General features: G+C 34.7%; 2 protein-coding genes across 2 annotated transcripts; both read left to right on the top strand.

Annotated features, from left to right (window-relative positions):
- The first annotated feature begins 290 nt into the window (after window positions 1–290).
- Window positions 291–1,675, top strand: LOC122580589 (F-box protein CPR1-like). Its single transcript, XM_043752857.1, has one exon. It carries the CDS (start codon window positions 328–330, stop codon window positions 1,549–1,551), a length of 1,224 nt encoding a protein of 407 aa, XP_043608792.1. The 5' UTR covers window positions 291–327; the 3' UTR covers window positions 1,552–1,675.
- Window positions 1,676–13,321: 11,646 nt separating this feature from the next.
- Window positions 13,322–14,116, top strand: LOC122610234. Its single transcript, XM_043783228.1, has one exon. It carries the CDS (start codon window positions 13,322–13,324, stop codon window positions 14,114–14,116), a length of 795 nt encoding a protein of 264 aa, XP_043639163.1.
- Window positions 14,117–18,582: the final 4,466 nt, after the last annotated feature.

The raw sequence follows: 18,582 nt of genomic DNA, 5'->3' as shown, positions 1-18,582 counted from the left end.
AATAGTAATAAGGGAATAAGATAATAATACTTCCGAAGGCGAAATAAAATCTTCTCGGCTGCCTTTTTCATTCGTTCGGCGCAAACAAGTAAGTATTGCAAAAGCATAACATCATTTGATTAGTTCATGTTAATTTATTTGTCCAGATTGTTTGTTTTATGGGTTTGGCTAATTAAATTAGTTAATTAGACAAAAAGATTAAAAAAAAAAAAAAAGGTAGGAAGAATTTAAGCTAGGGAGAGCTAAGTTAGCTGATTTGACGTTAAGTTTTCTGCCAGCAGATCCATCGAATTTCATTCGAGAACGAATATCCAGAAACAACTATTTATGAGTAGTTTATCGGCATCCACCTTGTGGCATCCACGAAAAAAGCCTTTACTAGTACGAGGAACAAATATCATCCCTGACGATGTCTTGTTAAGCAACATATTTATTCGATTAGCAGCCAAACAACTTGCTCAAATGAGATCCCTTTCTAAAACCTGGAATTCTCGCTTGTCTCATCCCTCCTTTATCAAATCTCATCTCGATCATTCCAAGGATACCAATGATGAAATTCTTATGGTATTCCAAAACTCGTATATTTCAGAGATTACACCATTCACCACACACACCACACCGGACCTCCAACTCACGAATTCGGTCAATGTCCATATGAATAGCTCCTCAGCTTATGGCCATTTTGTTGGCGCCGTTAATGGTTTAATATGCCTTTTTAGTAATGGAGTTTTCAAGATTTGGAACCCTTCTCTCTCGTCCTTAATAGCTCTCCCACCATATACGTTTGACAGTGACGAGGATGATATAACTTTCAATCACCGGTTTGGGTTTGATCCCAAAACGAATGACTATAAAGTTATCAAGCTTACATATAATAGCAGTGTAGACGATAATATAGCTTACAACTGGTTTCCCGTGGAGGTGTTCAGTGTGTTAAAGGGTTCTTGGGAATCAATTACCGAAAGGTTTCCATCCCATGTTGAAACGATTCTTAATATGAATGAGTTTGTTGTAGATGGATATGATGGTCGTCTTCATTACCTTTGTAGGGTTAATTATGGAGCTGAACGGAAGAAAGTAACAATAGTGGCCTTTGATTTGGGTGATGAAACTTTTAGTGAAATAGTACTCCCAGATAGTGTACAAAATTACAGTAGGGCGATGGAGGTGGGAGTTTTGTCCAAAAAGCTTTGTGTTATGTCAGGCCTTCGCAATGGTGGTTGCGAGGTGTGGGTGATGGAAAATTATGGGGTGGTTACTTCGTGGGTGAAATGCCATGTAATTTCAAAATATAAGGGTCATGATATTTATCCAATTGGATTTACTTCAAACAATCAGTTTCTGTTTGCACATGGTATTCATCTATCATTGTACGACCCAGAAGCATCCACATTTAGAGATTTTAAGGATGCGCAACCATTTACCAACTTAGTCACAGTTGTTCAATATGTTGACAGTCTCGTTTGGGTAACAGCCGCTAAGTGGGCCTATAATGATGTCTCCAAATCTTCATCACAGATTGAAAAGAAGCAACACTTATTGGATGGTTAATGAATGATGATCAAACTAATAACACCACAAGAGGTAACACCATAATTAGCTGTCTGCTGAACGACTCGGTTTAACAAAAGTATCGATCAATTTCTAATATATTACTTTAGACACTATTTCAATTCGCGAGCATGAATGTATTAGAAACATTGTTTATGTTGTTGTTTAATTATCTGTTCGTATGATATGTCTGAATTGCACAAGTACTCAGAAGTTTTCCTATTGTTGAATATCTGTTCACGCTTGATTATTTCTAAACTAAGTTGGTGGAATTTCTATTCTAGCCAGGATCTCTTTCACTCGAGAGACACGATCCAATTGGTTATTTATCACAATCAGAAGAGACAGATTACCTGTTATTTTTTAAATCCTTACAGTTTCTTATATTGTGTTTTAAATTGAAATTTGCATTCAGGTATATTGAATTGTTGGGGCCTATTAATTATTTGTCATTGGGGTTCATGTCCTGGACGTCGATCATACACAAGTACAACCAAACAGTTTGCTAACAAAGTTCAAGAAGGTGATCATATGTATATATGTATTATGTATATATGCATTCTTGAAAGGGATGTATTTGTTATCAAACTCACTGTGTTGGATCCTATTGAGTTTTGGCAAGGGATAATTTTTTTTTTTTTCCGTTTTTTTTTATAAATCCATACAAAGGTAACCTATTTACACGAATTTCCTATTAAAGGTAACCTATTTTGTTTTCGTCTATTTAAAGGATCCTATTTTCAAAAAATTCCTAATAAAGGGTATCTCGTTAGTTTTTGACAGACGAAACTCGTGAAGTGCCACATCATTGATGCCACGTCATCAGTTTTGCTGACTTGGTACTTGACTTTGACCGGTAAAAGTCAAGTCAAATCAAGTGCCACGTCAAAGTCAAGTGCCACGTCAGCAAAATTGATGACATGGCATCGATGACGTGGCACTTAACGAGCTCAGTCTGTCAAAAACTAACGAGATACCCTTTATTAGGAATTTTTTGAAAATATGATCCTTTAAATAGACGAAAACAAAATAGATTACCTTTAATAGGAAATTCATATAAATAGGTTACCTTTTTATGAATTTTTCCCTTAAGGAAATGGTACATTTAGTGAATTCGGGTACCCTTATCTCTGAAACCCTTTACGATGATATCACAAATGCTCCATAATTTAGGTCGGAGGATTACTAGTTTTTGGTTTTTATGGTGTACAATGACTGAGCTGGTTAGATTTGTAGGATGTAGTGATGATGGTAAATGCTAGTATAGGATGGTTAAGTCTAGACTACTCAACTGGTAATTTTGAGATAATACATGGGATGATGTTTATGTTATATTGTTTGTTTGTGTCATACAGAATTGCAGGTGAGCAGTTTGTATTTGTTATATAGTTTGTTTGTGTCAACTGGTAATCTTGAGTTGGTATCTTTGGTACAAGGATTTATTGTGTAATGTTTGGATAGCTGCATGTGTGGAATTGTATCACTTGTTCTTTATTCAATTCACTTGCAGTTGAAAAGTTTCAGAATTGGTAATCAGGTAATGAGCTCTGTTATGCAATGTTGGGCTCAGTCTGGTTTACAGTTTATGAAATTTTTGGCTGCAAACGTGGGCTTGGAAGACCGATAAGATGAGAAATTGCTTTTGTTTTTGTTATTATTCCATATGTCTCGTATTGCAAAGTTGATAGAATCGAAGTGTTTTAGATTTTTGTTGTTAGTTGGGATGTGCACTCCCTAATTATCTATGGAGCCATAATGACCACTCTTTTACAAGTAAAAGAACATGTGTTTTCTGTAAAGCTCAAACTGATGGCCGTCATAAACTCATAATCATCTCTTTTAGTCTGGTGGTACCTTATATATGCTGCTGTACGTACTATCTTATATATGGCCGTCATAAACTCATAATCATCTCTTTTAGTCTGGTGGTACCTTATATATGCTGCTGTACGTACTATCTTATATATGGTGGCATGGTATGATTTTAGTTATTTATTGTCACAAAATATCCAACTGATCATATACAAAAATGGCATTAAACGAGCTTTGCTTTTCCAGAACTCGTAGTTACACTTGTGATAGTACTTATTTCATGATACAAAAAGGAAATCTACGAATCCGGAAAGGCGGGCACACCTCTGCCATGGCCTCCAGTTCAAAAATGACGGTGTTGTCCCATCCTTCTTGAGCAGGGTTTGTCTCACATTGTGGCCGAAACTCGATAATGGAGAGTATATGATGTGGGGTTCTAATAGCACCTTGGCCCATTTAATTAAGCGAGCAATAACTTATTGCCTTTCACTTCTTTGGCCGCAGAGATTAAAGTTGATATCGAAACGGGATGATGCTTAAGGCAGAGCAAATTGTAAGTGGGATTAATAAGATGATGAATCCTGGCGAGATTAGAAAGAGATGAAGCAAAACCGCGATCGCTGAAGGTGGACATGCATCTTACTATAATGTTAAACGTCTTATTGAGATCATCTCACGATCAAGGAGTAAATTACTTTACTATCGAATGCTTGACCACATATTTAATGCAGCAGAATTAAATATTTTTTTAATATTGTTCAATGATTTTCATAGTGTTTCGTCATCGTTTTATAAAGGTGTTTAATAGTATAAAAAATACCGTAATACATATATCTTTTTATTAATAAGAAAACTTTCATAAATTACAAAATCCTTATATAATATAAAAGTTAAGTTTTGAAACAACTTTAAATCTTAAATAATCTCTATTCATAAGTATTAGTATAAGTTTAATAGCATAGGTTACAATTATATGTAGCATAAATATTTAATAGTAGGTTTATGAATTGAATTTCTTATTCCCTATTGATTATGTGTGTTAATTGTTGGAGGTTTTAATGTTGTTTAATGTTTTGAAGTTAATATAGAGATGAAAAGTTAATACAAAAGCTGGTTTTGAAATACCAAGAGGTTATTTATATATTTTTATGTTTAATATCCATATCTATATATTATATACAAAGTGAGTTTATGAAATCAAACCTAAAACTAAATCTCTTTTTTCTTAATCCTCTTCTTAATAAGTAAATTCAATGATTGGTATAATTTAATGAATGAATTGTTTCTTGAAGGTTGGTTTAATGTAGTGTAGGGATGGAGATTTTGGATTACCTAAGAGTGTATTCTTGAGTTTTTTTTAAAAGAAAATAAAGGAGAAGATTGGATAGGGGAAGAAAGGATAGAAGATTAGATTTCTAAAAGCCATTCTTGAGTTTGAAAGGAAAGTGAAAGAAAAATAATCGGAACAATCGCCGGAAACTTGCAACCACCGCCGGAAACTTGCAACCACCGCCGGAAACCTCCAACCACCGCCGGAAACCACCTTTTCCACTTGCAACCACCACCTGCTGCAACCACCCCTTCCACGCAACCACCACCGGAAACCTGCAACCACCGCCTACAACCACCCCCTACAACGCAACCACCACCGGAAACCTGCAACTACCACCTGCAACCACCACTTCCACGAGTTTCCTTCCAAATCAGGCCAAAATGGCCAGAAAACTTTTGGGGGAAAAAATCTTGATTTTTCCTTCCCTTCACTTTCTTTTCTTTTGGAAAAAAAAACTCAAAAATGCAAAAAGGTGATTTTTCTTATCTTTTCCTTTCTTTTCCTTTGAAAAAAAAACTCAAGAATGCAACTTAAGAGTTTATCTATATATAGGTTTTGGATTATCAAGAGTTTATCTATATATATTGATATATATATATATATATATCCCTTATATAATCGTCAGGTATTATTCTTTATTATTATATACTTTTATTTATTTATTTATTCAGAGTTAATTAATATAGAATGTTAATATAGAGTTAATTCTCAAAAATCGGTTTTGGCTTGCCAAGAGACGTGTAAATACTCATTGGTAGGATGATTGATGATTGATGATATATAATGGCAACGGTTTTAGAATTTTGATGGGCTCTTGGGCTTGGTGGATGTGCTATATAAGATCAAACCAGTCTTCGTTTATCATCACTTTGCATTCTTTTTTTTCAATCACTTTTTGCTTTGACATATAACAACTAAAATAAGAAAGGGTCGTGAAGCTGCATCAAAACAAACGAAAGACGGTGATTTCATTTTCTTAGACCAGATTGATGAAAGTTCAACCGGGCCAAGGTTTTTAATGAGGAAATTTTGTTTATATCAATTTTGAATGGTATACTATTTCCCTGTGGTTTACTTACTCAGTTGTATTTGTTTAATGGTAGAGGGAATGTGCTTCATTGTTTTGTAAAAGCTGGGAATGCCTTTCGATTTAAGCAGACTCTGGAAAAAGAAAGTGTATACATCCTTAAGGATTTCTCTGTTGCTCCGAATCCTGAAAGTTTTTAGATTATGAAAGATGCTACATACATGATTTAGCTTCAGTGTTCAACAATTGTAAGCAAGACAACTGATGATACTGAGAAGTATAACCGCTATCCTTTTTAGCTGGTGTCATTTGAGCAGATAATACTCACGGACAACATATTTTTTGTTGGTATGTAGCTTTTTATGTGCGTCATATATAAGTTTCTGCCTATATGTAAATGATAATAAGGAAACCAGTAATAATTTTTCGGTTAAAAAGTTGGATAGACCATTATGAATATGATGCATTTTGTAAACCTTTTTCCCAATGCTGTTATGTTGAGTTGCTTAATGTTTGGTTCGGGGAAAAAAGATGGGTAGCACATCAAGAATCTAATGCTTTATTTGTTGTTATATTGAATTGCTTGATACATATTTTTTGTTAGGGGAAGAAGTTAGATAAAATATTATGAATCTGATTCATTTTATGTTTAAATGTTTAGTCGTGCTAGGATATGTGACTATTGTTAACGCGCCCTCCGAAAAATTTACTGGCAGCCAAACTGTTGAATTTAATTTGACTAATGAGCGGTACCTTCGTTTTAGTACAATAATTGTTGGTAATACAATCCATGTTAGCGAATGCCTAACTTGGAGTTATCTAAAATACAGGGGACAACAACTTAGGGTTACTCTATGGGGTGGGCTGGGAGACTCCATGATTCGGAAGAAAACAATGCATCCGAGTGTTTATGTGATCCTTCTTACATCCATGAGTGGAAAGGAGTATCTCGGTAGTATATTGGTTGTTATAAACAGTCTTTGAATGTGTGAATATGTTTTTAACTTTCACTATATGTGTTGTAGGTAACCTCTGTCTTTCGAGTTCTTCTGTTACAATGTTGATTGATGATAAGGAGATTCCTGTAATAAAGTCATTCAAAACTGCCATAAGGTAAGTATATAGTTTCATCTCATCTGGCTTCAATGATATATGTGGGTCTGTATGTTTGTGATATAATTGTTGACTGTAGTGGTTCCGAAATCATAGATACTAGTGTGCCTCTATTGCTGGCTCGTCCTACCGTAACAACTCTTCAAGCTTTGAATAGGGTCGCACCAAAAAGTAAAAAAGAGGTGTTTACGTGTTATGAAAATTTAATTGTTATTATGTCTCCATAAGTGTTCCTTTGTTAATTCATGTTGTATATGCAGGCTGGTGCTTTTCACGGCTCGATTGAAATCACCAATGTAAGAACTAGAAAGGGCTGGTTCAATTACACTTGCACACCTGGGAAATGTTGAAAAGGGGTTGAAACGAACTGTCCCTGTCAAATCCTGCTAAACATTGATTTAGAAACAAGCATGATGTCCTACGGCAGTAAGAAGAAAGGACAAGCCATAACAGTGTTCGAGTGCCATTTGAAGGATTCTGGTATAATCCTATGTGAACATTACTTTGTATCACTTTATAAAAGTTATAAATGAACGTCAATTTTGGTTACCTGGTTTTCTTGGTTTGTTCATGGACATCAAATATATATAGATGGTTTACATACTACCCATCGTTACAATTTCTCATCTACAGGTCCTCCATCAGAATCATAATTTGGTCCTTTTTTGAACCATCACATAAATAAATCGCCAAAAAAATTAGCAACCCGAACACTATTGTGCACCATCAATTATGATAGATACTCAAGCCCGCATATACCTATACATTTGTAGTGCACCATCAATTATGATAGATACTCAAGCTTCAATTCATTAGTTATTAAAACATCCTCTACAACCATATAAATTATAGCAAAATAAAATGTATGAACATGGTCACACTGAACCACCTACTCTCTTTATATTCCAAAGCTTATACCATCTCCATTGCTCATACATGTTTGTCGTCAATTATAACTGTCTTTAGTGTATTTCATTCTAATACCCCCGTCAGTACACAAAGTAACCATCTACTATATATGAATAAGTTAATTCTTTGATAAAACGAACCAATTTAATCATGAAACAACTTTCCTTCATCCCCGCCGTCCAACAGACGGGTTTTAAGACCTCGTAACATTAATAAATGAATTTGATTGTTAAAAGATTTTAATTTATGGTGTAATTTATTCATATTATATTTATTAGAAAATTTATTGTTAGAAAGTGTAAAATTTAAATTATAAAAATTTAAAGGAAAATGCTAAGCAAAGCCCTTAGGGCTTCACTTAACGTGTATAAAAAGATTGTACATTTCCATATTAAAAGCTCACCCCCTGATTTTTATGGTAAGTGTACAACTAATTAATGCATCTTAACGAAAGCCCTTCGGGCTTTGTTTAGCAAAATCCAAAATTAAATTGTAATTTAAAACATTGTGATCGACATGTGTTATTTAGAAAACTTAGAAGTAGCATAAAATAAATAAAAGATGTATTTATTTTAACTAACAACTCATTTGTCTATTAACCTCCTCATTATAATAGGTTGATGACATGTTAGATGTCAAGTGGGATTTAGAGGGTGTTTGGGAATGCGTTTTGAAGTGATTATCTGATTATTACATTCGTAAAACGCAAATAATCTAAAAAAGTATTTGTGTGAAAAAGTGATTATCTGCTATGAAAACGCAATTTTGAAGAAGCATGTACCTATCTGCTTTTTCAAAACGCAGTTTTGAAAACGCATAATCTATTTTGAAAACGCAAAATCTTTTTTGTAATCACAATAACAAACACCCCCTTAGATGGCACGTATAATGTCACGTATATTACATACAATAGACATGAAAACATATTCATTACATTCTAAACTTTTGTTGGGTTCATTTGGGGTTTGGGTGGGGTTGGTAATAAAAGGGAGAAAATATATTTAGAACCAGATGTGGGTACTCGTAATGGTTCCTTTTATTTGTGTTTATGCAGATGGTGGATTTTGTATGGTGGATTTTCTGGTTCATGCTTTATAGAAGCAAGGTCTGGAACAGTTGTTGCAGGTTGGATATCATTGACAATGGGAGATGTTGAGCACTTGAACATAGGCAAGAGTTAATCTGGTTTGAGAGCATTTTGGTTAATTGCTGTAGAAATCTGGAAAAGTTAAGTGTTACTTGTGTCAATTGGTTTGATAATGATGGAGATACAAGGGGGTGTACGATGATGGCTTTATGGTGCTTTTTTATTGGTACTTGGTCTGTTCCTGTGTTTAAAGGTAGGTCTGTTAATAATTTGAGACTGTTGTTTAAAATACAGACTTGGTATTGGTTCGATTATAGTATGTTCATTGTTATGCTTTGGGGTTTGATTGCTATTTGCATAGAATTGGGGTTTGGTATTTGCTGGTGAAGGAATTTTTCACATTATGTTTGCTTTGGGTATGATAAGGTGTTGCAAGAATTTATGTTTGATTTGTCAAATTCTTTTTAAGTCTGCAGCATCCAGCAGTAACCCTTTTGATTCTGTATGTTGCAATTTCTGAACATCTGTTTTTATCACTTGAAGGTATATACAATCGTGTTAGATGATGTTATATATATATATATATATATATGGGAAAAGTGAAGGTGGTGCTGTTATAATTATGCACCTAAATTGGGTGAAATCTCCCTCATATGCTAATATTTTAATCCATAAATATATAATGAATATATAATGGGTCTTAGTTGTGTTTATGATTATTTTTTTCAGTCATTACATAAGGTATTTATTTCATCTCTTTAGCATAACTGAAATAAAAAACTATATGATTTTCTCTTATTTATCTTATTGGTTTTTTACCGCGGGTTCTTTAATTTTATTTATTCCTCATAGACGAAAGAAGTAAGGTGGTATACTATATTTATCCGCTTATTGGAACTCCTTCTAATGACCTATGCATTTTGTTATCATTTCCAGTTGTTCGATCCATTGTGATTTGGTTCCTTGGTGTGGAGAGATCTCTGCCATAAAAGAAAAGAGAGAGCTCGTAGGCCTTATTCTGCAGATCAAAGAGCGACTTAATTCCCCATTCATCCAAAATAGTAAACTATATGATTTTCTCTTATTTATCTTATTGGTTTTTTACTTGTTCGTATTGTATTTATGTATATTTTATATGACTATATTGTTGTCATGTTTAGTTTTTTTCTTTGTACATATTATTAAGTTTGATGAATAGATAGCATGCTACATTATCGATTTACATTTAATTTGTTTATTTTTACGCAACTTATGGATACACAAATGGTGTTAATGATGATATCAAAATATCGTAGGGTAAATGTTCTCAAAAGGAGTGTGTAATAACTACATTAGGTAAAGTGAATGTGATATTGATATGTCGGAAAAGTCAAAAAGTGACTAAAATTTAACCATGAACTATAACATAATCAATCTCTACATAATAAACTTATGGGAGGTGATCCCTACACAACACAATTTTGCCATACACAACAATACATGCATCAGACAGTTGTACTGTACAACCTTTTAATGCATATATTGTTGTGTATGATAAAATTGTGTTGTGTTTGGATCATTTCCCTAAACTTATAGAATACCTATTTACTAATGTATAAGATAATATTTTTAACTAGCCGCACATCAAGCGAGATGAAATACCTACCGTAATATAACCATAATATTAAAAGAAGAGTCCTAACCAGTTGACTCTCATTTTTGATATAAATCGATTTACACTTGTAAGAGTAAACTCAATTTAAGTGAGGGACGGAATGAGATTCCTTCCCCCTTCTCTAAGGAATATAGATTCCATCAAATGAGAGAATGTTAACATTCTAATGGAATGTGATTTCTCCATCTTTAACCAACTAAACACACTAAGGAATGAAATTCAATTCCAATTCCATCAGATTCCATCAAATTTTGTGAACCAAAAGCGACCTATGTCTTTCACCTACAAAGACAAATGGGGCCACGTCATTAATGACATCGTTTCGCCACACCTTTGTCTTCTAAAGGAAAATGATGCGATTTCTGCAATTATTATGCACGTGTGGCACGTCAATGGAGATTCTAATAATCAGTTAAAGATAAATTAAACATTTGATAATACATAAAATGAGCCATTATTTTATCAGGAGTACAGCTAAGCTGTTCTGTCCAAGATCCGGGAATCCATTCACCTTCTATCAGATTTCCATATTTTCCATTTTCTTAATCGCAATTAGCATTATCTTAAAACTATGAACTAAATTAATCGCCATAAGCCCATAAATATACAATGAAGATTGAACCCTGCTGCTAGGCCAAAGGCCAATTTGTATACATAAAGCAAATTGTTGAGTATACATAAAACAGTACCTTCTTCCAGTGAAAAAAGCATATATATTGTCTTCATGATTTTGGATTTAAAACATCATAAGTTATACATAGAAGGTCACCATCTTTGTGTGGCTCTGTGCGGAAATTAGCCTTAAAGAAAAGATTTACAAAAACATAGGTTATAGTAAGGTTCTGAGCATTCACAATCCGGGCATATCAAAACTTCAACTAGCTATTGAATAATAATCCTGCATGTACAACAGCTATGCACTTGTTTAGCTGGTGCCGATTTCATGTTACTTGAGATCACCACTAACTAATTTCAAAGTGAGCAAAAAAAAGTAAAACTGATTAAGGTCCTAATAGTGGTTGTTTACTGGTCTTGGGTCATAATAGCGTCTTCTATATGGGGAAGGTTGAGATGTAAACAACCTTACCCCTACCTAATTAAGGTAGAGAGGCTGATTCTAAACTTACCAACGATATATTGCTCTTAATTTGGAATCAACTAGTGTTGGCATTGTATTAATGAGTGATGGCTTGCTGATACAAGAAAAGGGACTCCTATAAAAGCATGATCTGCCTGACATGAGAATCAAACCGTTGACCTCTATCTCCACAGGTTAGGGTCCAACCACTTGACAGGAGTTGAATATTTTTTGTTCAACATGTTTATATCATGACAGTAGTAGCTGTAGCTGTTTAATGTTTATTATTTTTATGTCTATGGCATAATGGCATTTAACTAAAGCAAGGATGATGATAGTGAGGACATGTGACCTTTTCAAAATTAGCTGGCGTCGCTTCCTAACTAAACAATACCGGGGTTTTAATTATTGCCATCATCGATTATAGATAAAGAAGTGAGATGCTTTGTTTTCAGGCTATGAATGCAGGTCTTTTCTTTAAGTTGTTCCCCTGCCACCCCAACATGGCATCTTTGATGCCACAAATATCTCCTCTAGGTTTCGAGAGAAATGAGGATCAATTTCTCTTCCTAACCGTGTCGCCTACCTGTCAAGACCATGTCATTACTTCTAGAAAAAAACGTTAATCCACCATTGGGCGCCATGTATATATTAATTCTTACTACTTAAATAACTCCTGGACTTCTTAGTTAGCTCAAGTGGTTGAGCACTTGCCTTACAAGCAAGAGGTTTTGGGTTCAAGACTTGGGAAGTACATAGGAAGTCTTCCTATGAAGGCTTGGCTTGGGTATACCCAGGTTCAAGTCTGAGGGGGCAGGGTTTACCCCTATTGATCGTCGTGCCTTTGAGCGGATTAGTAAGGGGTTTTCCCCCCATCGGATATTTGAAATAGGCATTTCTACTTCGAGGGAGCTCTCTAACATGGAGCCGGTTAAGACAACGTATGCTAGACCTCCCGTTGTCGAATCGCGACACGAAGTTCTCAAGCGAAATTCACCTTTAAAAAAAAAAAAACTTAAATAACTCCTGTTAATCTGTATGTCCACATGGTTTGTCAGTATGTCTCTGTTATTAAACATTTACAACCTCCTTTTACTATAAATAAAAATAAAAAAGCCACTTGATCTAAAGTACTAATATTTGTTGGATTGGGTAATTTGGGTAAATATTAGTCACTAATCATGCATATGAACGAGAGGGGTTTAAAGACAACATTTTTATTGACATAATACCATGCTAATTATTGTATTATAAATCCGATTTAACTTTGATTCTGTGGGTCATAAGAGCACATTTTGATATAAACATGATATAGAAATACAGCACAGCACATTTTCAAATTTAATGTTTCAAGAGATGCTTTTTCGCCAATATCCATCGTTTTGTTTAGATTTGAAAGTTGGGTCATCACAATGATTAGACAGCTATTATGTTCTGCAGTTGATTTTGCAAATCCTTCCAAACCAATATTTTGGCAATAGATAATTTCACTAAAAACAACATTTGTAATGCAGAAGTGAGACATGGCCATGAGAGAATAGCATCTATTGGATTAGTAACAGATAAAACAAAATTAGGAGCTGATGTTGCCTAGGTGGGAAGCAGGGTCAACTCTTTCTTAATGAAAGCCACATGTGGGCTTCACATTGTGTGAGTGATTCTCTCCATCTCCACTTGGCATGTATATATATAAGCAATTGGATATGTATATACTATCACAAACCTTTCTGTTTTTGACAATACCATAAGAAACAAAAATGGCTTCTACTTCTTCTTCAGCCGACGATAATCATCATACCCGGTCAACTAGTTTGCCAACAAGATCACATCCTATAGTTCTTCAGGCTCAAGAAGAGATCCAAAAATTCAAACAATGGGAGGCATCCGTGTCGTCTGTTCCTACTGCAGCTACAATCTGCAGTGCGTTAACGAGGCTGCAAGTACTTTATGAATGTGTAGACAGTGTTCTCAGTTTGCCACTGACCCAAAAAGCCCTTACTCAAAGCCAATATACAGAGTTGGTCAATGAGTTGTTGGATAAATCCATAAGTCTTATGGATATATGTGGGTCCACGAGAGATTTGGTCTCACAAGTCAAAGAAAATGCCAGAAATGTTCAGTCGGCCTTGAGAAGGAGAAAAGGAGAGGTAAGCTTAACCACTTCATTCATCAAGAACCTGAAGAAAGATGCCAAAAAAGCGATTGCATCTTTGAAGCAAATAGATGAAAAGATTGGGGACATGAAACCGTTAGATCTAGATCAACACCTTTTATCAGCTATTAAAGTTGTAAGAGATGTTGGAGTCGTGAGATCGTCTGTATACAGATCGCTGTTATTGTTCTTGTCCGGATCAGTTGAAAAGCCGAAACCAACAAGGTGGTCACTTGTCCAAAAACTGATTCAGAAAGCAACAATGGAAAGAAACGGGAATCTTGAAATATCAAATGACGACATGGTGTGCCTTTTTCAAGAAATGGAAAATGGTTTGGACTGCATGTTTAGGAGTTTGATCAAAACAAGAGCCTCTCTACTGAATGTTCTATCTCGTTAATGTTATATGTTAAATGTGATAGTTATCTAAATACTATCTTTATATGTATGTGCTTGCTATAAGCATTCATGCTTCAGATTTTTGTAATGAAAGTGTGGAATTGCACCCGTGTATATTTGAGCGTACAAATTTTGAGTTAGATAAACAAATTTCTCTATGTGACTATATGAACCAAATGCTTTTAGTTGTTGCCTTTCCATATTAATTTCATTGCTAATCATGTTTTACTGTCATAAACTATCAAGTTCAGTCTGCGAAAATTAATACCTACCGAGTATGCCATGTCATCTGATTAATCACAATACATACTTAATAGTGAAACTAATTACATCTGATAACATATATAGACCTGCAGTTTCTTAAAAAGCAATCATGCTGAAACATTTTCATCATGCATATGCCTTCACAAGCACCTATCCTTTCTACCTATGCAAGTATATGAGTACAACAGGGCCTATGAGTCACATCGTTTATGGTCATTAATATTGGCTTTGGTTATTTCAAGTAGTAACATGTGTTTCTCTCATGCGTTGGCTGCATCAGTTTACTTGGAGTTGTTGTCAGGGTGCCTATGAGTCACATCCTCAATATAATACAACGGATTTTTTCTCGAACTGAGAAATGATATAAGGATCTCTCTCTACAACCGTGTGGCCTGCCTGTCAAAACCGTGCTTTGCTTGCTGTATATCCTTATTAACTATGCCCACTTGATTTTTACATGTGCTTCTTCCTTTTATTAATCGAAGGCAGGGTACGTAAGTTTTACAGAGTATTAATTAGCATCTAAGAACAACGGGCAAAGTAGAACGTACTACAAAGAAAAAGTAAAGAGAACAAAAAAAAACGACTACAACAGAGAATAAAAATATACCAAAAAAGAGAACTCCATGTAAGGGAAACCAATAAACACATTATCTAAATAACTGAAAATCCTGCCAACTTGAGAGACCAAAAATGTAATTTTCTCAAACGACTAATATAACGTATTAAGCTTTCTAACCATATTGAACTGTGTATTGAATTGGTTCTTCGATGAGCCTATAAATTGTGAATTATATAAATAAATCTCTTTATATGACTATATGAAACAATGCTTTTACAGTTTCACTGGTTGCATTTCTATATAAATTTCACTGCCAATGATGTTTTTGTCTCGAATTATCAAGTTCAATATGCAAAAGTTAATACCTACTAATCACAATAACATACTTGTGATATGAGTGCACACAATGACACAATCATGCTGAAGAATCTTGATCATTCATATGCCTTCAGCCTTCTCAACCACCTATCCTTTTGCCTACACAAATATATGTGTGTCGTAAATCAATCTTCATGGGAAGAATGAGAAGGTATACCATGTTCACATGTAAACTGGTCCAAACTGGCAACCCAGGTTTGGATTTGTAAAATGTGTGTTTTCTCCTCGAATCGAAAAGGTAAGGACACTCATACAATAGACCGTTGCTGGCTTATTTAGCAAAAACACTTGAAAATGACATAGGGTTCATTCATGGACAAGGGTTTTTCGTTCAAAGATATATGTTGGAAGCATACAAAGGGAGAGAGCCTTGATGGCAGATTTGGCTTCAATAACTAGGGCAGCTACCAATCCGTAATATCTAGATATAAGGATGTACATAAAAAGATCACATTGTCTATGGTAAGCGAATATCAAATTCTTGTTGATAAGCGAATATCTAACAAAATATAAACCGGGTACAATCAAAACAACGCACAATGAAAACAAACCATCAATAATAAGTGTTGGAATCACAGTATAATGATAATATGTAATTCCTTAAATATATATTACAAAACGATAGATAATGATGAAGCAATTAAACAAGAATAGAAAAGAAAAACATATGTAAATAAAATTGGCAACATGAATAGTTCCTGCAAAACAAAGAAACATAACAAAACAAAATATAACTGGGCTTGTGTTTGACACAATTCTCTTAAACACCTAGAACTATACCTCCTATATTTTCTAGAAGACCTCGCATCGAAGTCACACCCCCGCTTTCACATCAAAGTGGTTTACCTATTTCGGATCTAATGAGAGATCTACGTTTATCTGTAAAGCAACACCCTCTTTCTAACTATGATAGAGGTGATCTAACTTCGTTTTTCTGACTGGCCGAAAGTAGCGTACTGTCGGATGTTGATCACTTCCCGGGTCGCAGCAAAAAAAAGCCCCGCGCGGGCCTCAATTTTTCAAGCTGCATTCGTGTCCGTAGGTCGCGCGTACACGCATTGGTTCAGAAAATTTTGACCCAGAAACCCATTTTCTGCACCCCCCTGCGCGCGGGTAGGAGCTAGAGTAAAACACAACACAAGATCTTGACATAGCTTAGAAACTTCCACTTATAAACTAGTGTGTGGGACAAATGTTTTCCAACTCCAACTTATGTACCAAACACACCACTTTGAGACTCGATATCCTATTCACTTTTAACCCAATTTGGACACATCTTAGTTTGTTGCGTAGCCTTGGCCAGGGACTACAAAACACACTAAACGGTTTTCGATATATGTCACATGACCATATATTTATTGATGTCCAAAATGGTGAAAAAACGCATTTTTTTCCCCAACAAGTAGCACATTATAATTTAAGTGGCTATATCAACATTATTTAAAAGGAATTAATCACGGGAAGACTAACGTACTTTTCCATTTGTACACGGTTACCCATTAAACTTTTTTACTGATGAGTATCACCAACAAAAAAAATTTTGTACACAAATGACCAATATTACCGATAATAAATTTTTTAATGCAGTGGCAACCACGTGGATTAAACAAAAATAAATATCTCTATATATAGTTGTTTTTTGCGTTTTTTCTCCCCCAAATTGCATAAACCCTAAAAGTTCTAATGGCTTCTTCTTCTTCTTCTAATATCCACCCCCTTCACATTGTGATTGTAATCCGCCCCTGAAATTACGTACTTCGTGGACCTCCAATAACCCGGCAAGAAGATTTCTAGTTTGTCGTAACTCAATGGTATGTAATCTCTGCCTTTTATCTCTTTTAATGTTTATATTTTACAAAGTTTTTACCTTTTTTCAGAATCCACAATTGAGATGTGAGAAGTTCTTCTGGGTCGATCCTGAAATCGAGATTGGTAGGTATAAGGTATTGTTGTATGATTTGTATATGAGGTTGAGCCAACAACAAAAGTGTCAATTTGTTGAAGATATGAAGTATAAAGATATGCTACAACAACAAAAAGGCAGGGTACGTAAGTTTTACAGAGTATTAATTAGCATCTAAGAACAACGGGCAAAGTAGAACGTACTACAGAGAAAAAGTAAAGAGAACAAAAGAAAAGACTACAACAGAGAATAAAAATATACCAAAAAAAGAACTCCATGTAAAGGAAACCAATAAACACATTATCTCAATAACTGAAAATCCTGCCAACTTGAGGGACCAAAAATATAATTTTCTCAAACAACTAATATAACGTATTAAGCTTTCTAACCATATTGAATTGTGTATTGAATTGGTTCTTCGATGAGCCTATAAATTGTGAATTAGATTAAGAAGTCTCATTATATGACTATATGAAACAATGTTTTTACAGTTTCACTGGTTGCATTTCTATATTAATTTCACTGCCAATGATGTTTTTGTCTCGAATTATCAAGTTCAATCTACAAAAGTTAATACCTACTAATCACCATAACATACTTATGATATCAGTGCACACAATCATGCTGAAGAATATTGATCATTCATATGCCTTCAGCCTTCTCAACCACCTATCCTTTTGCCTACACTAATATATGTGTGTCGTAAATCAATCTTCATGGGAAGAATGAGAAGGTATACCATGTTCACATGTAAACTGGTCCAAACTGGCAACCCAGGTTTGGATTTGTAAAATGTGTGTTTTCTCCTCGAATCGAAAAGGTAAGGACACTCATACAATATAGCGTTGCTGGCTTATTTAGCAAAAACACTTGAAAATGACATAGGGTTCATTCATGGACAAGGGTTTTTCGTTCAAAGATATATGTTGGAAGCATACAAAAGGAGAGAGCCTTGATGACAGATTTGGCTTCAATAACTAGGGCAGCTACCAATCCGTAATATCTAGATATAAGGGTGTACATAAAAAGATCACATCATCTATGGTCATCAATAGAGGATCAGATGGTTTAGTTATATGATCAAAGATCCATTGTACATACTCCTCCTCTCAACATTTGAAATATTCTCCCAACATCATTTTATAGCCATATTGAAAACTATTAATAAATTTGAAGATATATTTTCAGCAAATCTGTATAGTGCAGCAGTTATGAACAAAATATTTATTGTATGGAGGTCAAATATGTTCTTTGAACTTATCAAGGCTTCACTAGGATGGCAAAAAACTCCGAGCCCATTTGCGAAACCCGATAACTGAAAATTCGGGTCGGGCTGGGGCCAGCTTATCGGGTAATGGGT

This window comes from Erigeron canadensis, chromosome 8 (genome assembly GCF_010389155.1).
Source record: "Erigeron canadensis isolate Cc75 chromosome 8, C_canadensis_v1, whole genome shotgun sequence".
NCBI lineage: Eukaryota > Viridiplantae > Streptophyta > Magnoliopsida > Asterales > Asteraceae > Erigeron > Erigeron canadensis.
The sequence above is the reverse complement of the archived record's forward strand: the minus strand, read 5'-3'. Positions and strand labels throughout refer to the sequence as shown.

What these genes read in the sequence shown, in the direction of transcription:
- LOC122580589 (XM_043752857.1), top strand. Translation starts at nt 328, where the DNA reads ATGAGTAGTTTATCGGCATCCACCTTGTGGCATCCACGAAAAAAGCCT.
- LOC122610234 (XM_043783228.1), top strand. Translation starts at nt 13,322, where the DNA reads ATGGCTTCTACTTCTTCTTCAGCCGACGATAATCATCATACCCGGTCA.